At 33.2% G+C, this 22,875-nt stretch overlaps 1 protein-coding gene across 4 annotated transcripts in view; it reads right to left on the bottom strand.

Annotated features, from left to right (window-relative positions):
- Positions 1 to 22,513, bottom strand: part of LOC122006240 (LRR receptor kinase SERK2-like) — a 52,291-nt gene extending 29,778 nt beyond the window's left edge. For 2 of the 4 annotated variants that reach the window (XM_042561666.1, XM_042561669.1), the window contains exons 1-4: positions 22,227 to 22,330; positions 21,257 to 21,384; positions 7,899 to 8,031; positions 7,687 to 7,758 (exon numbers count right to left, since the gene is read on the bottom strand). In XM_042561666.1, the coding sequence (XP_042417600.1) occupies positions 7,687 to 7,758; positions 7,899 to 8,031; positions 21,257 to 21,323 (272 nt within the window). In that variant the 5' untranslated portion in view covers positions 21,324 to 21,384; positions 22,227 to 22,330. Of the gene's footprint in view, positions 1 to 7,686; positions 7,759 to 7,898; positions 8,032 to 21,256; positions 21,385 to 22,226 lie in introns of all 4 variants that reach the window. The other 2 variants (XM_042561668.1, XM_042561667.1) reach the window with 2 other exon arrangements.
- Between the last annotated feature and the right edge of the window lie 362 nt (positions 22,514 to 22,875).

Raw genomic sequence — 22,875 nt, 5'->3', positions numbered from 1 at the left:
CTTTCCTCTCTTTTCTTTCCTCTCTTTTGCATGCATGCATTATGTAGATTTGATATGAAAATCATATCAGGCCCATGGTGTTGTTTGGCTGATTCATTCGATAACATTTTAACACATCGAGAGAAGCCGAAATAAGCAATGAAGGACACCGTTGAACTCCTTGCAACCTCAGTCCAATCAGACCTATCTAGGTCCATAAGTGAGTTTTGATCAAAACCCACTAATGGACCTAGACAGATCCGATTTGACTCATTTCAGGTCCTATCGATTTCTTAAGCTACTAGGAGTGCAACGGTGCCTCTATTGCTTATTTCGGCTTCTCCGGAGGTGTTAAAATAATCGGAAGAATCAACCCAACATAGACTTGATATGAACCGTAGGCCTAATATGGTGCATATCAAGACCACGTTGGGCCTAATACGATTCACGTTAAGCTAAAATGTGAATAATATAAAAAACAAAGTCACATTTTTAGAGTTTCTCATGCAATAGTCAAACTACAAAGGTTAAAATATCACATCATTCACATTTTTGCTTAATTCACAAAGCAAGAATTTCTCTAAACTAAATCTCCTTTTCAGTCTTCAAGTTCTCCGCATATTCTAAACTTTAATTAAATTCAAAAACATATATCAATGCATTATGAACTTTTTTAAAAAAAAAATTGTTTTCATTATTGCATATTATCTTTTTATGCATGTTACAAAGAGAAAAATATCACATTTTTTATGTTTTAGCCTAATTAAAGAATCTAGTGTTCTTCTTTTTGTGGGACTACTTTAAAGTTATTTAAACATTCTAAACTACAATTAAATCTGAAAGAATATATACAATTTAGACCTTTTGATAATATTCTAAACTTTATGTTTTTTTATTTGCTAATAAGAACTATTTATCATCATTGTCAATATCTTTCGTTAATTATATTTAAATGCAATATAATTCTCTAAACCAATGAATAAGACAAATTAAGGTGGAACCACAAGAGCCAAAACTTAAAGGTCACGTTGGATCTAATATGATTTCATATCATGCTCAAGTTTGTCCTAATATAATTCCATATCAGACCCAACGTGGGCAATCATATCAGGTCCACGTTGGGATTTTTTAGCCAATTCTTCCATTAACATTTTAACACCTCCTAAGAAGTCAAAATAAGCAATAAATAGTACCGTTTAACTTCTTACCGTCTCAGAAATCCATAGGACCTAGACATATCTAATTGGACTCATCTCAAGTTTTATGAATTTCTGAAGCTACAAGGAGTTAAACGGTGTTATTCGTTACTTATTTCGGCTTCTCAGGAGGTATTAAAATATTAAAAGAAGAATCAGCTAAAAAGTTTCAACGTGAGCCTGATATGAATCAGACATGTAGGTCCTGTGGACTGAGGCTGCAAGGAGTCAAACGCTGTTATCTATTGCTTATTTCAGCTTCTAGAGAGGTGTTAAATATTAATGGAAGAATCGGCCAAAAAAATTCCAATGTGTGCCTGATATGAAGGGCATGATATGGAATTATATCGGGCACAACGTGGCCTTTAAGTTTTGGTTCTTTTGGTTCCAACTTAATTTGTCTTATCCATTGTTTTAAGGAATTATATTGCATTTAAATATAATTAACAAGAGATATTGGCAATGATGATAAATAGTTCTTATTAGCAAATAAAAAAACATAAAGTTTAGAATATTTTCGAAAGGTCTAAATCATAGTTATCAAAAGCGCTCGCTTCGCTCGCTTAAGCGCAAAGCGAAGCGAGGCGCAGCCCTTGCGCTTCCGAGAACTTGGAAGCGCAACAGGTTTAAGAAGCGCGCGCGTCGCTGCGCTTCGCGCAGAAGCGAGCGAAGCGCAGCGACCCTAAAAGATTACTTTTTTGTTTTAAATTTTATTTAAAGCCCTAATTAATCTCGTTAAACCTGTCTCTTCGTCTCCCGCTGTTGTTCGTTGCGTCTCCCGCTGCTGCAACTAGACGGATCTACCGTGGCTGCTTCTTCACGTGTGCTGCTGCTTCTTCTCGCGTCGCCTGCAGGTAAGTTTTCAATTTCTATTACTTAAATTCAGTTTGAAGCATCCTGGACATTCTGCGATTGCCTCCGACGGCGTCGCGGGATGCCTCCGGCGGCGTCGGAGGTGTAGCGGGAGACCTCTAACGCCTCCAGCGGCGTCGCGAGAGGGCCCCGACGCCTCCAGCGGCGTCGCGGGAGGGCCCCGACGCCTCCAACGACGTCACGGGAGGGACCCGACGCCTCAAGCGGTGTCGCGGGAGTTCTCCGACGCCGGAGGCTTCCCGTGACGCCTCCGGCGACGTCGGTGGCCTCCGGCAACGTCGATGGCCTCCGGCGACGGCTCTGGCGACGTCGCGAGCATCGCGATGACATCGCCGTGGTCGTGACTCGCGTGAAACAGTGAAGGGAGAAAAAGTTTGATTTTATTAAATCAAATTTAAATATATAAACAAAATTAAAAATATAAAAAATTTGATAAAGTTTATTAATTCATATAAATTTAATTTAAAGATATAAAAAATAAATAAAATTTTTAAAAACTTAATAAATTGCATTAATTTATATAAATCAGATTTAAATATATAAAAATTATTTAAAATAAACAAAAATCTAATAAATATTATTAATTCTAATTTCTAAATCAGATTTAATTATTTAAATTTTAATTAAATGTATCAAAAATATTTTAAAAATCTAATAATCTTATTAATTTTAAACTAGATTTAATTATTTAAATTTTAAACATAATATTTTTAAAAAAATTTAATAAACTTTATTAATTATAAATCAGATTTAATTATTTAAACATATAAAAAATATATTTAAAATAAAAAATCTAATAAATTCTATTAATACATATAAATCAGATTTAAATATATAAAATATATATAAAAAATAAAAATCTAATAAATATTATTAGCACATATACATCAAATTTAATCATTTAAATATATAAAATTATATATGTAAAATAAAAAAATCTAATAAATTTTATTAATACATATAAATCAGATTTAAATATATAAAAATATATATATTTAAAATTAAAAACTGTAATTAATTCCTATAAATCAGATTTATATTTTGATATTTTTTTACTGTTTTATATTATTTTACTTATTGATTGTTTATTACTAATTGCAGTGCTCTTGACTCTTGATTCTTGAGTTAACCATGTCAAATATAACAATTTCATCCACTCGAAAAGATATTGTTTGGAATTATGCAACATGTTCAGATCCTAAAAATCCAAATGTTGTCAATTGTATTTTTTGTGGTAAAATAACAAACGGTGGAATTTATGGACACAAGTTACATTTAGTTGGGGGCAATAGAAATGTGAAAGCTTGCCCGAAATGTCCCGAGCATGTTAAAGAAGAAATTAGAGAGTTTATGCAAAAAAAGAATAATTTGAAGAATCAAATGGATGAAATTCCTCATTCTGAAGATGTTGATAATTTGGAAGATTTGGAAGAAGATGATCATCAAACTAAAGTGAAAAGGAAACCACCAATATCAGATTCAAGCAACCATCCTACGACCCAAGGTAAAAAGTGTAAACAAACTGGGCCTATTAATCTTTATTTTATGAAAGATGTCGATGAAATTGTCAAACAAAGACGTGCAAAAAGCAAAGAACAATTTGATGAAAATAAAAAGAAGTTAAGAGATATTGCAGTTGAGAAATTTGCAAGATGCTGGAATTCCCTTCAATGCTGTTAAATATGATTCTTTTGAGCCTTGTATTGAAGCTATTGGACAATTTGGATCTAGGATGAAACCTCCATCATATCATGAAGTGAGGGTTAAGTATTTGAAGAAAGAGTTGGCAAATACGAACTCACTTCTCAAAATCCCATGAAGAAGATCATGCTAAGTTTGGGTACACAATCATGGCAGATGGATGGACAGATAAAAAGGGTAGGACTCTTATAAATTTTTTGGTGAATGGTCCCAAAGGAAGTGTATTTGTCGAATCAGTTGATGCTTCAAGCTATTCTCACACAGCGGACAAAATGTTTGAGTTGCTTTCTAAATTTGTGTATCGCATTGGAGAAAAAAATGTGATTCAGATTGTAACAGATAATGCAAGCTGCAATGTCAGTGCAGGTAATATTTTAAATTTTTGTTAAATATTAGCCTATTATTTCCAAGTTCCAATTAATAATTGAATTATATTTTTAATTTTTTTGATTAAATATTTTTTTTTTAGGTCGTCTTTTGGAAAACCAATTTCTACACTTATACTGGACTCCTGTGCAGCTTATTGTTTAGATTTGTTGCTTGAGGATATATTCAAAATTCCTCATCTCAGAAAATTGCATGAACGGGCATTGATGATGAATGGTTATATTTACAACAGACCACAAGTATTGAGCATGATGAGAGTTTACTGCACAGAGAGACATGGTAAGAACCGCAAAAACACGTTTTGCAACCGCTTTTTTTACTTTAAAGCAGTTTCATGTACAACAAGCAAATCTGAGAAAGATGTTTGCATCTGAAAAGTGGGCAAATAGTCGATTTTCCAAAGAGGCCGCAAGAAAACGTGTAGCAGAAGTGATATTGATGCCTTCTTTTTGGAAAAATATGATTTTTGCATTAAAAGTTGGTGGTCCATTGGTAAAAGTATTACGGCTGGTAGACGGTGAAAAACGATCTCCTATGGGTTATATTTATGAGGCAATGGACAGGGCCAAAGAAGCTATCGCTGCGTCATTTAACAATAATGAAGAGAAATATCGTAGCATTTTTGAATTCATTGACAAAAGATGGAACATTCAACTGCATCGACCTTTGCAAGCAGCCTGATATTTCTTGAATCCAGAGTGTTTTTACTCAAACCCTGATATAGAAAATGATACAGAAGTGATGGAGGGTTTGTACAAGTGCATATCTAGATTGGTGAGAGGTGAGGATTTACAAGATAAGATCACGAATCAATTGGAAAAATACAAGAAAGCAGGACTTTTTGGTTTGCCAATGGCTATCCGACAAAGAACTTTAAAATCGCCAGGTAAATTTATAAATAATATATCGTGCAATAATCAATATCAATATTGGATGGTAATAAAGTTAATCTTATAATTTATATGTTTTTGTTTTTCAAGCTGATTGGTGGTCTTCTTATGGTGCATCAACGCCTGAATTAAAAATATTTGCAATGAAGATTTTAAACCTCACATGCTCTTCTTCAGGCTGTGAACGTAATTGGAGTGTTTTTGAACATGTAAGTTGGATTTTTTTTAATACATATTAAAATTTATATTATGAACTTAACCTTTTAATTTTTTTGTAGATACATTCTAAGAAAAGAAATAGGTTATCTCAACAACGATTGAATGATTTGGTATATATCAAGTACAATAGAGCTTTGAGGAGAAGATATGACATGCGAGATAAGATTGATCCTATTACTTTGTCAGAGATAGATAATAGTAATGAATGGTTGTTGGAAAAATTGGATGACAGTGATAAAGACAATGATAATGATTTTGTCTTTGAAGGTGAAGATTTGCGTTGGAGTGATGTAGCACAAGCATCTGGGATTGGTGAAAGTGCATATGGCTTTCGATCTCGAAATGCGTCTTCTTCAAAAGGGACATCATCATCTGCATTAGCAAAAAGAAAGCAGTCTTCAGCTCAAACTAGTCTTGTAAATGAAGAAGAAATTAATCTTGATAATGAAACTGAAGAAGAAGATACTGATGGATACAAATTAAGCGATGGAGCTGATGGCATAGATTTGGACAATGAAGATGAAGAAGATGATTATTTTGATATTTGATATTTCATGTATCATATTTTCAAAGACTTTTAATTTCCAGTAATCTGCAACTTCATCAAAGAATATTTTGTTTATGGTTATTTGGATTTTCAAAGACATTTTGAAAGTTTTTTTAATAGATATAATAGCCCTTTTGTTTATTATGTTCTTTTCCGTAAAGCCCGCGCTTCGCCTTGCGCTTTAAGCCCTAAGACCCTTGAGCGCTTTTTTGCGCTTTGCGCTTTTGACAACTATGGTCTAAATTGTATATATTCTTTCGGATTTAATTATAGTTTAAAATATTTAACGAACTTTAAAGCAGGCTCACAAAAAGAACACTAGATTCCGTAATTAGGCTAAAAGGAGTCAAACGGTATATCCATTGCTTATTTCAAACATAAAGTCTAATTGGACTCATTTCAGGCTGCAAGGAGTCAAACGGCATTATCCATTGCTTATTTCAACTTCTCGGAGGTGTTAAAATGTTAATGAAATAATCGGCTAAAAAATCCCAACATGAGCCTAATTTGAATTATATCAGCCCCATATTAGGCCTGACATAGAATCATATCAGGCCCAACGTAACCTTCAAGTTTTGGTTCTTTTGGTTTCACCTTAATTTGTCTTATCCATTGTTTTAGGGAATTATATTGCATTTAAATATAATTAACGAGAGATATTGACAATGATGATAAATAGTTCTTATTAGCAAATAAAAAACATAAAATTTAGAATATTTTCAAGGCATAAATTGTATATATTCTTTCGGATTTAATTGTAGTTTAGAATATTTACATAACTTTAAAGTAATCCCACAAAAAGAACACTAGATTCCTTAATTAAGCTAAAACATAAGAAATGTGATATTTTTCTCTTTGTAACATGCATAAAAAGATAATATGCAATAATGAAAACAATTTTTTTTAAAAAAAAGTTCATAATGCATTGATATATGTTTTTGAATTTAATTAAAGTTTAGAATATGCGGAGAACTTGAAGACTGAAAAGGAGATTTAGTTTAGAGAAATTCTTGCTTTGTGAATTAAGCAAAAATGTGAATAATGTGATATTTTACCTTTTTAGTTTGACTCTTGTAAGAGAAACTCCAAAAATGTGACCTTTTTACATTATTCATATTTTAGCTTAACATGAACCTAATATGAAATCATATCGGGCCCCCCAACGTGAACCTGATATGCACCATATCAAGCCTACAGTTCATATCAAATTCACGTTAGGTTGATTCTTCCGATAATATTTTAACACCTTCAGAGAAGTTGAAATAAGCAATGGAGGGCACCGTTGGACTCCTTGCAACTTAAAAAATCCATGACTTGAAATGGGTCCAATCGGACGTGTCTAGGTCCATCTAGATAAGTCTTATTTGACCCATTTCAAGTCCTATGAATTTCTTAAGAGGCAAGGAATCCAATGGTACCCTTCATTACTTATTTCGATTTCTCCTGATGTGTTAAATGTTATCAAACGAATCAGCTAAACCCTAAATGTCGTGGGCCTGATATGATTTTCATATCAAACTCACGTTATGCATGTATGCATGCAAAAGAGATAGGAAAGAGAAGAGAAGGAAAGAGAAAAGAGATTGCAAGTACAGGAGAGAGGAAATAGAAGGGAGAAAAGAAAAGGTCAGATTTGTCAGAAGGGTAGAACGGGAAGAGCACCGGAAAAAGGTACGTCCTTTGGTAAATACCAAAGTCGCATGCACCTTTTGGTCAATTCGGAAACCTACATGCGCCCTTTGGTAAATTGCTGATTTTTTTTTCCTTTTAATCAATAAGAATTTCCACTTTGTTTTCTCTATGTAAGAATTTTCCACTTATTGAGGTTGGTTCCTTTTGTTTGTTTGCCAATTGCATCACTAAGTAACTAAAATGTTGGTAAAATTATACTTACAAAACAGCTAGATACTGGAGTTCTCCAATTCTTGGTGATAGGACTCCATTAAATCCCATTGAAGACAATGTCCTGAGGCAATGAAATTACAATTATGGAATATGGCTTTCAAAAGCGCTATTGTCTTCCAATTTACTGCAATTGAATCTTAGAATCCACATAATAATACAAATCATATAACTTTAAGAGGAGAAGAACAACAAATGACTTACACTCGAATGACATTGTTGTCACTGTCACAGATAACAGAATTCCATGTACAAGGATTAACCTGATTTTGATTCCAATCAGTAAGCTGATTCGCAGTGGCATTTAACCTCACTCTCATGTCATATAATGCATCACCTGAAACATATTATTTACATATATGCCTTTGCAATCCATACAATAATTCAATGAAAGAACTAAGTAAATAAGGTCACTTAACCATATGAACCAACTAAATTAACTTTTTATACTTTCCACAAAGAAATAGTCTCCAAATCATCATATGTCACCAGAAACCAATGCATTCACCAACAGAGATGTATGTAAAAAACAAGCATGAGAAATTAAAAATCTGAAGCTTTTCTATAAGGGGCATGTCTGATGACATCTACACGTCAAGGAAAGATTCTGCAGTAATAGCAGAGCTAATAGAAAACATCCGAAAAGGAACTCAAATCTTAGCAGAAAAAAGAAACAAAAACTTCAGTTCCTTCAGCTATTCTAGAGTATTCTTAGTGCATGTTGTCTCAATTATCAAGGTTTCAGAAGTCGTGTGGATGATATGGAGTCTCATATCGATTAAATACACAACACATATAAGCACTAAAATACTCAAACTATATAACATCAAATGACAATGTATATACAATTTTTATGTGGTTAGCATACAATTGATTTATGTTTAATTTGAAGGAAAACTAGCATCTAATTACTTTTTAACAGAAACAATAAAAAATATTAGTATGGTCCAAATACAGTTCGCCATACCTCAATCCCACAAAAAAAAAAAGGTACCAAAACCTACAAAAATTCAGACTTTATAAGCATCATGACACAATTCTTAAATCAAGATGATGAGAGAAAATACCAGATGTATATGCTAAGTGTGAGTATAACTAAAAAAGGAGAACGAGCTTATATCCATAAAGGCTAGAGTGAACAAACTCGAAAACTTAATATGGTGTAACATTCTTTCCATCACTGTTACACTACATGACACTTTGGTTGTATAACCTCTCATCTCTCTCTCTCTCTCTCTCACTCTCTCTCTCTCTCTCTCTCTCTCTCTCTGTGTATGGAATCGGGACTATTAATGCTCTAAACACAATGGAAGAACATCCACAACCTTGCAAAATTAGAATGAGAAATAAAAAGATCAGCCCACCCGTACAAAAATTTTAAGGAAAAGGAAAATCCAACAACAATGTGGGCCTTAGTGTCTCAGAGGACAATGATCGGAGCCTCACCTTGATTTAGTCACCTCTCCTAAAATTTATGTACTTTTTAACTTAAGTGAGTTCGAAGATTTAACTTCAAAAAAAGTCACTTGATGACTTACCTCAAACTCAAGGAGGAAATTAATGAACCAAGAATGAGACCAACTGTAGCAGTTCAAGAAATAATCCCTACCTAATTTAGTGACTTCTCTCCTGAACCAAAGAACATGGAAGTGCTTAACCCCAGAAGAGACTCTTGGATCCTTGATGACTCACCAACGGGCCCACAGGAAAAAATCATCATATGATTAATCATGGAACAATCAAAATTCCTAATCCATTTTAATGGTCCTTCTCCTAACCAAAGAACCTTTAATTAGCCCAATATATAACTCAAAAAAAAAAAAAAAAAGACAATGAAGTGTTGCCTTCTTTAAAAATCATTCAACGTGGTACTGCCTAACTCCTAGTACAAACTGAGGTCTTCGAACCACCTTATGATCCTAAAAGAACAAATTGAAGTCAATATATACAATACAAATTAAAAATGTGAGATTCATTTGACAAATTTGCTTATGATAATTTTATTAAGACCAAGGTTTAAAATTTTAATCCATGCTAAAATTTTAATTTATGACTAGAATGATACGATTTCAATACCGTATTATGACGTACTGGTATGATTTCAATACTTTTTAAAATATAAAATATATTAATTCAAAAATATTTTATTAATATTTCATTGTTACAGATGAATAGTATTGAGTTATATTTGAGATGTTGAAAATTGAGTTTCAGTTTTGATATTATCTCATGAGACATTTGTTGCTTATTGAATGTTTTGCAGCAACTATAAGTTCATCAAAAATGTATAAATTTAAAACTTATATTTTTATTATTGTTGTACATAATTAAATAGTCTTAATTACAGCTTTATTGTAGAGACATGCACTCCAAAAACTTGCATTTATAATGATGATGAAGATTAATATTCAATTTTAAGTTTTATTACAGATGCATCGAGTCTGAGAACTTACATTTATAATTGTCAGGGAGATTGATCTTCGATTTCAACATCTTCAAATATGATTTGATGATTTTAGACATTAATTATGTTACATTTGTTTGAAATTTTCAAATTATTCATGAATTAATGAAATTCTTTTATACATTGAGAATATGTAAAAGTATTGCCTAAATTTTCTATTGTATAGTAAAAGGATAAGAGGTCGATGACTTTGATTTATATATATTTATATATATATATATATATACACACACATTGTACCTATGATAATATTTGGATGAATGAGTGTTTATGTTTTTAAACGTTGAACAATTTAGATAAAAGCAAATAAATATCTTTCTTTTTAAAAAATGATATAATTGTAGCTCAAATTAAAATTTATACAAAAAATTTAAGATAAATTTAGTAAAATACATAACATGTATTGTAAATGATATTTTTTAATAAAATCAATTAAAAATAATAAACATAAATAAATATATTTTATAATGTTAAAAATTATATTATATTTAATTCACTTTTTCTATCAATCCATCTTCAGTCCACTCCTCTACCTCTTTATGCAATGTCTAACCTTGTAGATTGAAAAGAAAAAGAAGCAAAAAAACTAGAAAGAAAAAAAGAAAAAAAATGAAATGGGAAAGAAACAAAAATAACAACTAAACCTTATCCCACTTATAACCGACATTTTCACGTATTATTTTGCTCTTATGTTTGTCATTTTAATCCTCTCATATGGTGAAATGTTGATTCATACCATGTTTTACGAGCAAGGGGTTTATTTGGAGCTTCATTGCAATTTTCCTACATTTAGGGCATTATGTCTTAAAATATGAATGTGGTTTTGTAAGGAATTAAAAAAGAGAGTCAACTGGAGTCAAAAGAGAAGTTCAAAGCATCCCACAGCAAGGAACACAGCTCGGAGAAGCTTCTTCCACAACTCTATCTCACATCATCCATGGGAGGAGGAGAGACGAAAGGGGATTCCCATCGTCTCCGTTCCATCCTCTAGTCATCTCCATCATCACCGACCAGCATCTCGAGGAGACGAAGATTCCCTTCCTCATCAAAGGACGCCATCGCCTCCCCCTTCATCCATTGGAGCTTTTGGGATTCCTAGCTTCGCACCACCTCCCTCCATCAATCGAGGAGAAGAGACGAAAATGAGGTTCCCATTATTATCTCCATCGTCATCTCACCGTCGGCGGAACCATCTCATCTCCACCACCACTAACTGCCTCATGAGATGGAAAGGGGATTCCCTTCCTCATTGGAGAACCATCTCATCTGCGAACTTTGGGATTCCTAGCTCCGCGCGCAATTCCACTGAGCATTTGGGATTCCTGAGTTCAATTTGCACTATACACCCCAATCGGAGAAGTTTTCACCTTTAGTGCTTAGTTTTCATTTAATCTTTTACCTGCAATGTGTTTGGTTAAATTCCTCTTACATTACTTTCATTTCAGTCAATGCATTTTAATTCATTTAATTTCTACAATATTTGTTTTGTTTGAATGATTTAAATTTTTGTTCTTCATTTGGATTGCAAAATAGGTTAGATTAAATTAGGATGCATTACTTATGTTTATGTTAATTTCATTACTGTCTTTAGCCTTAACATCTCAAACCCAAACCCCCCATTTACAAATAAATTGATCTTGAGATTATCACTCACTGTTATATTCATTGAGAGACGATCCGAGTTACCCTATACTACACAAGAATAGACGGAAACTCCACCTTGCAATGCTTTTGAGAGTGAGAATGAAAATATTTACCTTGTAAGACTCTATCATTCTTAGTTTATTCAAGTTAATTGAAATTACCATGCTTGTTGACTTGTGCAAGAATTGGGATTATGAATGTCTTGATCCTTATAAATTTAATGATCCCAAGTAATTACCTTTACGATCTTCGAAGTGTTGATTGGGGATTATTTGGGAAATGAGTTTTTAGTTCTTCTCTAGTTTTGCTTACTTACCCAAGACGTGTAAGGAATAAGTGTGGGGGAATTTGATAACCGTCATTTTCATGTATTATTATGCTCTCATGTTTGACATTTTAATCCTCTTGTATGGTTAAATGTTGATTCATACTATGTTTTATAGGCAAAGGTTTATTTAGAGCTTCATTGCAATTTTCCTACATTTAGTACATTATGTCTTAAAATATGAATGTGGTTTTGTAGGGAATCAAATGTGGGCATCAACTAGAATCAAAAGAAAAGTTCGGAGCACCCCAAAGAAGGAAACACGGCCTGGTCATGTCCCCTAACACTGCTAAGCCGTGTCCCATGTTGTAGCTTACCAAAGCCATTCCATAGTAGCCAACACGGCCTGGTCATAACCCTTGGCACAGCCATGGCACGTGAATGCGCGTGAGGACATTGGTTCACTTAAGCAATCGGTTTTCTCTCAAGGAAGGATTCATTCAACATATGATTGGAGGAGCTTCTTCCCCAACTCCATTTCATGCCATACACGGGAGGAGGAGAAACGAAAGGGGATTCCCATCGTCATCTCCTATCTCCATCATCACCGGCACCTCGAAGAGACGAGGATTCCCTTCCTCATCAAAGGACATCGTCGCCTCCCCCTTCATCCACTAGAGCTTTTTGGGATTTTCAGCACCGAACCACCTTCCTCCATCCATCGAGGAGAAGAGACAAAAGGGGTTCCCATCGTTATCTCCATCCTCATCTCACTGTCGACAGAACCATCTCATCTGCACCACCATTAGCCACCGTCAACAGATTCCCTTCCTCATCGGAGAACCATCAACAGATTCCCTTCCTTATCGGAGAACCATCTCATCCACAAGCTTTGGGATTCCTAGCTCCGCGTGCAATTCCATTGAGCTCTCTAGATTCCTGAGTTTGATCCGCATCATCCATCCCGATCGCAGAAGTTTCTACCTTCAATGCTTAGTTTTCATTTAGTATTTTGCTTGCAATGTGTTTGGTTAAATTCCTCTTGCATTACTTTCATTTCGGTCAATGCATTTTAATTCATTTAATTTATGCAATGTTTGTTTTGTTTGAATGTTTTAAGTTTTTGTTCTTTATTTGGATTGCAAGTAGGTTAAATTATATTAATATGCATTACTCTATATTTTCGTTAATTATGTTGTGATCGTAGTTTAGAGAATTTACATTACTATCTTTAGCCTTAGCATCTAAAACTCAAGCCTCCATTTACAAATAAATTAACCTTGAGATTATTACTTGTCGTTACATTCTTTGAGAGATGATCAGAGTTACCCTATACTGTATTTGCATAGGGGATTCGGTAATTTGAATTATAATCGTGTCACAACAATACGGTTTTATCACCCACTAGGTGGGGTCGGCTATATGAATCCTTCTACATCATTAGATTTTATCTCTACTACATCATTATTATATTTAAATAAATTTTATCTTATTTTATTATTATTAATCAAGTTTTTTGTTCCTCTTCCTCATATGACATGTATATTTGTCATAGTTTCACATCACTTAAGGAGCATTTACATGTCTATATCATCTTAAACATGTCTCAAAGTTTTCCCTCAATAGGTGCAACTCCGATTTTCTTTTGAATGTTCTCATTTCTTATCTTATCCATCCTCGTATGTCCACATATCCACCTTAACATCCTCATCTCTTCCATCTTTTGCTCATGTGTTTGAATCATAACCTAACATTCAGCTTCATATAACATATAACCGTCATTTTGTAGAACTTTTCTTTAATTTTTAAAGAAACTTTACGATCAGAAAGAACAGCTAACACTCTCCTTAATTTCAATCACGTTGCTTACATTCTATATAAGGCATCTCTTAATCATTTATCCTTTTGCAAAAATAATTTTAAATATTTAAAGCTCCCAGTTATAGATAATTCATCAACTTCTACCTTAATAATTGTCACATTACATCTAATATTAATAAACTTCAATTTTGTCTTTACTCTACTAGACCTAAAACCATTCACTTCCAGCATTTTCCGCCAAGATTTGAGTTTAGCGTTTACTCTTTACAACATGCACCGTGGTATTGCGTCATAATTAGTATAAAAAGATAGGGACTTAGAGCTGATTCTTAGGTTACGAGAAGAAAAATGAAAATATGAGGAAAAAAAGGGAAGGAAATTTTAAAAAAAAAAGGTCAATCACCGTTGTTTGTCTTTGCAAAGGCCTTGCTTGCCTTCGTAGCCAAGCAAGGTCGCTGCGAGAGGCCTTGTGGACAAGCATGATCGTCACAAGGCTGCCACAAGCTCATAGAGGTGTCATGTCCAAATGACACCACCGCGAACTTGAAATGTTTTTTTTTATTAATCGTGGGTAGTAGGATTGTCAGGGTTTTAATAAGAGGAAAGAGGAAGGACATTTTGTTGCAGTTGTTGATGGCAAAGTTGTTTTGGTGTCTGTGGCCAAGTAGAATGGTAAATTCCGTCAATACATGACTTGATAACATAATCCATGCTTAAGACATCTATGGTATGTGATCCTTCATAGTTATGTGTAGACACTTTTCACTAAAGAGTTTAGATGAGCCTATAAAGAGACATGCAGATGCTAGGAGAAAAATTACTATACACAACGATTATACTAGCAAAAAAATAATGATTACACAAGTGTACAATCAAGATTACATTCAATGGCTTAAACAATCCTATAAATATTTCACTAAAACCATTAATCTTCATTGAAACATCTCATACTATGAAAAAGAAAAATGATTCTAATGCTTATTTATTCAATTTGTCAATCTACTTAAACAATATCCCAACTCTTAATATATAGGATTTGATGTGGTATCGCGAGGCATTTGAACCTACGCTCTTGTCTACAGAATTTTCCAAGGATGCATTCATTCTCAATGTCATCACACTCATCTTCATCACCTCATTTTCAAACATTAAACCACATTACACTAATTTCCAATACTATCTTATTTAAAGGGACAAGCAATGAAAAAATGCTAACAAAGTTTCTGGTGAATTCTTGGAAGACCAAAAAAAGATGACAATAAATTATTCCATATTCATAGGAAGAATCAATCCAAGGAAAGAATTTGTTTTTCTTGGAGAAGAATCATGCAATAAAGGGAAAAAGTAGAAACATTTTTATCAAACTAAATTTGTAATATAGTTTGATTCATTATCTAATTTTAAGTATAATAAATTAATGTTTTTAATTTTACAATATGTAAAGACTAATTGAATATATACTAACTTTTAGGACACCACGCCTTCTAACATTCTTCATTAATTGAATTAATGATACAACACAATTTCAATGTAATGATTTTGTCTTCTCCTTTCATGAGATTGCTGACAAAGGCATATCATTCCTTAAGATAGTTGGCTGAGGCATATAGATTTGCTTTTTATCATGTTTACAACACTCGTGAGATCATCAACTAAAGCATATAGCCTAACTGATGGTGTGTCACAAGCTTTGCAATTTTGACTAAATGTGTAGTGGTTGAGCCCAACCATACCATAGTTGGCGTAGTTAGCAAAGGTTTAAAATTAGATCTATATTTGACTAACTTCATGTCTCAAGTATGCAGATGCAGGTTGTCTTGACATTGCAGGTGCAATGAAAAAGACTAGCAAAAATCCAAATGGGTCGACTGATACTACAATTGACACAGTTGTGATCCAAGATATCAACCGTGACAAAATCTTGATTAGTTGACTTACAGTAAGTAGCTTAGCAATTCACTAATAACATAGTTAGCCGATGAGGATGATGAGATCATGATCCAAGTCTGGTCAACTGCTAAAGAATGACAATCGATGATATAGTCAACAAATAATGAGGTCCAAATCTAATCGAAACAGAGAGCATGTTTAGGATTTATTGAGATAAGTTGACTAATAAGTTGTATTCAATTGTCAACTAATGGAGCAATAGATTGACACAACTGACAAACAGTCGACTAAAGGCAGTAACGTTCAGATGACGGCCATTCCAAATAAAATCCAAAAATAATGGATTAGTCAATATACAATAATTAGTTGATTCATAGTGATGATCAAAATCTATAAATGTTGAACAAGCTCGCTCAACCAAGACATTCAAAAATCATTCCACAACATTCAAGAGATACGAAAGTGTCCTCTATTCTCAATAAGATTCTACAACTTTCAACTTTATAATTTCAATTTTTGTAATTTTGTAGTTTTTCTTTAATATTACTTGTTTTTCTTTTTCTTGTTTCAATCTTCTATCTTTACTATTACACTTATTTTGCTATTATAAATGGGTTTTGTAAAATGTTTGTTGGCCTTTGGAAGGTTTTCAAAAGGAGAAAGTATAATAGTGTTCAAGGGATGACTACTCTTACCAAAAAAAAATGATAATCCCAGTTAGTCTCATTGACTATCCTGGGATGATCGGCCTGATCCCACAAAAGTTTTCCATCAACCACCAAGGTAAATCGGAAAGCGCACGCGGCGGCTAGCCCAGAAGCCCAACATCCTTTGATTACACCCCCCATTTGGAGAAAAAATTCTTGCAAATACGTCGTAGCTGGGGACTTTATCATCTTTCTGTTATTTGTTTGTCTTGAGTATGTTGATTATTTGCACAATTCGTTTTACTTAAATATTTATATTATGCAAATTTTCTAAAAGAAACATTTTCCTTATACATATTTCTTATTTCATCAAAATATTACAAACTCTTTCAGATTAAGTCTTTACTAAATCTTTTAAAAGAAATTTCTTTTACTTCCATTGAAAGATATTTCATCACAATATTCTAAACTCATTTCAAATTAAGTCTTTACAAAATCTTTTAAAAAAGGTTTCTTTTATTTCCATTACATGTTTCAAAAATTTCTAAACTATTTTAATTTAGTCTCATTTCTTATAGTACTAAAAAAAAAAACTTTGTTTGTTGCATTTGAAACTCTAATAAAAGTTTTTAAGAAACTTTAGTTTACTTATGGTCTCATTTCTTATAGATAATCATCTAGTTTTCTATCTCATTCATAAGATAGTACTCTATCTCATTTCTTATTCATAAGAGAAGGACCTGTACTATATCCCTATTACAAGGCCATAAAGACAAAAAAATTCTTCACAACTTTGACAAATCTTGGATAAGTAGCACAAATATTGCAAACAAGTGTTTATTTATTAAGTTGAGTTTACATTAGGTTTAGATCAAGGTTAGGTTTGCATTAGGTTTGGGTTGGGCTAGGTTTGGGTTAAGGTTAGGTTTGGGTTAGGTTTGAGTTAGGGTTTTTGTAAGAATTTTAGAATTAAAGTTTAACCCAACTCAAAAATGTAATTATGACCCCTAGATTAGATTAAAACTTTTCTTTGAGTTAGTCAATTGATTACTTCCGAGCTGTGGCGAGGCACAGGGCTCTACTTTGATCAACCACGTGCCTTAGACAAAACTATTCAAAATGGCACGCTCAAACAACTTAGTACAAAGTCTTGGTCTAACAAATTTAGAGTGGGGTGAATTAGCTTTAGTTAGCTTCACTTTGTTAATAGCAGCAGGTAGGATATCTCCAAATATCCTAACCTAGACAAGATTAACAAAAGCTCCCCTAACGTACTATCTATTCAACCTGCTCTAATACCAATTTATAGGATCGCAAGCCTACTAGAGGAATGGTGAATCGCATGTTTGATAATTTTTAAGAGTTGATAGTAAATAAAAACAATAAAATAATTAGAGTTATATGAAACAAAATAAGGATTAAATAAACTTACAGTGGAATAAAAGATTAAATAAACTTATAATGAAATAACTATCAAGTTAATATGCAATGAAATTAATACTAACTCAATATTCAATGGAATCAATATTAAGTAAACTTGTAGAAAGATAATTACAATGTAAATTTGATTATATGATTTGGAAAAATAATAAGAATATACACAAGATATAACATGGTTCAGCTTCCCTCCAAGGTTCCTACGTCCACAACGCATGATCCGTCAAGTGAATCACTCCCAAATTCCCTCTAAAAGATCTCTTTTTTATAAAACTTCCGGAGGTGGAGGAACCTCTTACAAGAGTTAATAGATCAAGTTAAATAGTAACAAAATGTTAGGTAACAATAAATGAAATGGAAATTAATGAACAGAGTTGTCAATTGAGCTTGGAGAGCGCTTGCAGGCAACATAACAGAATCACGAGGAAGCAGAAGAGTATTGTCGTTTATGAGTGCTGAAAGAGGTATCTCAGCCCTCCTTTTATAGAGCCTTGTCAATTGCTTGCATGACACTTATATAGTCCCCTAGAAGCCCTTGTAGTCGCTCGGACAATGCTGACTTGATTGCCAATCTAAATCCACTTCGACTCTGGATTTGGATGAGGCCTTCGATCGTCTGACTCACTATCGGCACCTAGAGCAAGGTCAACTTCTATCCTTGACTATCTCGGTCCAGATCGATGAATCTCAACTTCGAGTCATCTGAAAGCTCTCCAATAGCCCGAACACTAAGGTCGCTCGGACCTTGATCTAGTCTCCTAGAAGTTCACGACTAAGTCTAATTCAACTTATCTGCATCATGTCGCTCAAACCTCTTTCGATCGCCTATAACACAAAGTAACTTCATGCAACACAAAGTTAGTCCACAAAATATATTTTCTACATTTTGAACCATAACAGTTGCCCACCTTTACTTAAAACACATAACGATTCCTTAGTCAGGTTTGCACCTAGCCATTTAGTCTACCCTTGATCCTAGAAACAGAATGTGCTCGTCACCACTTTCTATGTCAGAAAGGTTCTCAATTTACCTACCTAGTACCTTTAGGACTTACATTAGCCAAGTGTCTAGGCTAGCTCTCTGATAACTCACTGGGACTTCCACTGCCTAATGTCAATTACCTAACCCACTAGGGTGTTTCCCATGCTTGGTACTTACTAAGTCTTCTACTACCTAGTGTTTGGTCACCTGACCACTAGGGCTTCCTCTACTGTTTGGTATTTGGTCACCTAACCTATCAAGGTTTCTTTCCTTTGTCAAATTATCTGCACCTGCACACTTGACACACGCATCAGATCCACAAATAACCTAACTTTAAACTTACCATACATCAAAATATAGGTTCGATGTGATACTCCTTGCACCAACACATAGCTTTTAGTTCCCATTTATTACATTGTCACCAAGTGGAGTACCTCCTAGTGAACGAGAATTACACCCCCTCAGTGTGAAAGTTTTCAAAGTCAAAGTCATGGTTAGTATTTGTTAGTATATTGTCAATTGGACTCTAAAAATGTCTAAGTTAATAAAAGGTACCGATATTGAATTATTAAAGGACTCATCCAAAATGTCATTAAAAGACTATTATAAGTTGTTTTTAGAGAATTGTTCTAGACTTGACTTATCAAGAAGTATTTAAAAGCAATTTCTACATTTTAGCTAATTATAAAAGAATTTAGGACTTCAAGTGATGGCTTCAAGAATTGACTTAGAGTAAGGTTTTTTTGTTTTTCAATAAAACTTTAGTAATTATCAAAATTTAGTGAGACATTATTTTAATTTCATGTCAATGCATAATGAATTCTTGTCAATCTTAGTCTCTAAAGCTCATTCGACATTGTTAATAAGTTTTAGTGGGTCCATTGAGTGTGAATTTAGTAAATTATAGGCATTCAATGTAGGTTATGTTGGTCAAAATAATTTTCAATGTCATTACACCAATTAAGAAATATGTTAGACATCAAATATATGAGCATCCATCCAAACTCGTAGTTCACAACTATTATTATTATTTCAAAAAATAATTAGATTCTTCTTTAGACATGGGATGACATAACTGTAATTTTGTATGCATATTTTTCCTAAAGTTAGCAATCTATGAAGAATAACCATTGTAATTATTCAGTTTGTTGTTCACATATATCTCACGTTCTTAAAATCTAAATGTCGCATATATCTAGCTGCAATTATCGTGTTTCCTCCCTTTATATCGATCTAAGTATTGACAAGTAATGACAATTATAAAATAATGCAACTAATATTATGCAAGAGAAACATCATAGATAATAAGAAAATTAAATGAAAATGAGGATGTTAATAATCATTTTTTTTATGAATGGTAATTACTAAACAAAAGAAAAAATTTGATGGAGGATAAATAAATTAAATTAGAACATTTTTATGGATGATGATTAAACTAAATATAAAATATTTGGTTATTTTTATGAATAATATATGTGTATGAAATTGTAAAAATTAATTAAATGCAAGTCATTTAAAATTACCAACTAAACAAACAAAAGTCGAATTTCAAGAAGAAATGTATTTATACCGACATGATGCAACCTTCATTGGCGTTGAAGTTGTGTGGAGGGGATTAGGGCGTGTTGAACAATAATAGTGGATGGAAATACAAAAGGGATAGGGATCAATGGTGCAGAGAGAAATAAAATGAGTGGTGGTAAAGAAAAACACTAATGGGAAGATTGATGGGAAAATATTAAATTCCAAATTAGAAATTCTGATCTCATATCAATTAACGTAGCACAATGGATAAACAAATAAACAATCCTCACCCAAAGGAAAATTACCAATTCTCACCAAGAGAAAAAGAAATTAAAAATTGTATTATAACAAAACTTCTACAATAAATGGGATCCTAAAACTTTTTTATAAATTGATTACATAACTTATTTGGACTCTTCTAATAAAAAACTCTAATTATCTCAAGAAAAAACTCTAATGAACTGTTCAACCTTTTTAAAAGGTCCCCACTTATTTCTAAAATATTAAGATTAAATGAACTCTTTTTAAAAGTTCTAACAAATTATAAAAAATAATGACTTGGACAACTTTTGACAATTATAATAGAATTAAAATTTTTGATTGCATTAACTAAGGTATATTATTGTGGATATCTACATATTTTTAAGTCAAAGGACATTGAAACTTTTAGACAATTAATCTGAAAGGTCAAAAAAATTGTTTAACTCTAATAATGCCAAGACCATTTTACAAATCATATGAAAACATAAAGGACATAGATTTAGATTTTTACTCATTTATGAAGCTCTAACATTTATGAGTTGTATGCAACACATATACTAGAAGATAGTCAGATCGATAAATGTTTTCTTATCTGCATGTTTGTACATAACATTAAGTGGTAAATACCTTGACGATCAGATTCAACTTTGGAATGCAAAAACATAAATATACAGAATAGATAAACCACCACCATATTTCTTGACAGCTTCTTGCCCCTTGTTCATTTAATCAAGTAGCTATCAGAAATAGAAGTCCTATAAAAAAACAGTTTCAGTTACAAGATATAGAAAATACAAGTAATAAACAAAAGCAACAGATCAACTCGGGGATATCATTTCAAAACTCATTAAGATATTAGATACATGATAGCATGCTTAGTTTGTTAAATTGTGATTATCTTGCACCAAACATTTTGTTTCACGGGGACAGGTCATCCTTGGTATCTATTAAGTACAATTATTCAAAAAGACAAGTCTATTTGTAGTACGAATGGACCCACAGTTTGAGATAAATTTGGGCGTTGTCTTCTTTGAACCGTTTGTCTTTCTCTATGTTGTCATGTGATTTTTCACCTACCATGGTCATTAATTATATTATCATCTTGCTAAAGTTTCAAAAGCAGTTTTCCGATTTATTCAATCAGAACTATTCGAACTGACCAGATATCTCAAACACTTGTGTGATGATACATATGCCAAATAATAGCTAAAGCAGTACGTTTTCTACCATAGAAAAATCCTACTTTTTCATTCCAACTTACTTCAGCATAAGCAGATGAAATAAAGGAGAAATTGCAAGGGAAAGTTATTCTCCACGGTGCTGTCGACCGAAAACCATGTAGGAGAAAATTGATTTTTTTTTTTTAAATTTCGAGTAGAGAAATGCTCCCAAAAGAAAAAGCGGGAAGGTGATCAGGAAGCTGCCCTTGAAAACACGAAAAATCTTGCGAAAACTGATTAGGAAAAATCAAAAAGGACAATAAAGACGGTTTGTTCAGAATTCACATCCGAAATGAGGATTCTCAAAAGGGAAAAAAAAAAGAAGTAAACAAAAGACAAAAAGGAAAATGGACGACGATGCAGAACAACAGGCAGACCTTGGCAAAGCGATGCGATCCATCAGTAGCCCGACAACCGTTCTCGCCACTGGAGAGTGGAGCCGGCGCTAATCATCTTGGGGTTTAGATATAAAAAGAGAGAAATCGGGAGAGAGCGAAGGAATAAAATAAAGACAAGCTTCGAGGTGCGACTCAACCGCACCTCAACCGGTCATTCACCACACGTACATTGATTCGAGGTGCGACTCGACCGCTGTCCATACAGGGAATACTGCGCTGTCATTTCCCTCTCTAATGGCCGAAGCAATTGTCTGCCTGGATTTGCATTTGGCAATTCGATTCCGATGATACTGAACGAGCGAATACACACTGTCATTAATAACTCAAATCTCACCCATATTATGTAAAGTGGCATCTAGGAATATTAATATGTCAAGTGGCATCTAGGAATATAAATGAATTAAACGTCGTGAACTATTTGAATATCGATTTGATAAATAATTTCATTCGAGTTTATTCGTTTAGTTTATCGAGTCGAACTCGAGCTCGATAGTTTTATCAAACCGAACTTGACCTTAAGAATATTCAACTCGTAAACTCACGAACATGTTCATTTATAGGCTTGCGAACTCGACTCGTTTAAAAAGCTCGAGCTCGACTCATTTAAAGGGCTCGAGAACATATTCGT

Source organism: Zingiber officinale, chromosome 7B (assembly GCF_018446385.1).
Source record: "Zingiber officinale cultivar Zhangliang chromosome 7B, Zo_v1.1, whole genome shotgun sequence".
Lineage (NCBI taxonomy): Eukaryota > Viridiplantae > Streptophyta > Magnoliopsida > Zingiberales > Zingiberaceae > Zingiber > Zingiber officinale.
Note: the sequence above shows the minus strand (reverse complement) of the source record. Positions and strands in the feature narration are given on the sequence as shown.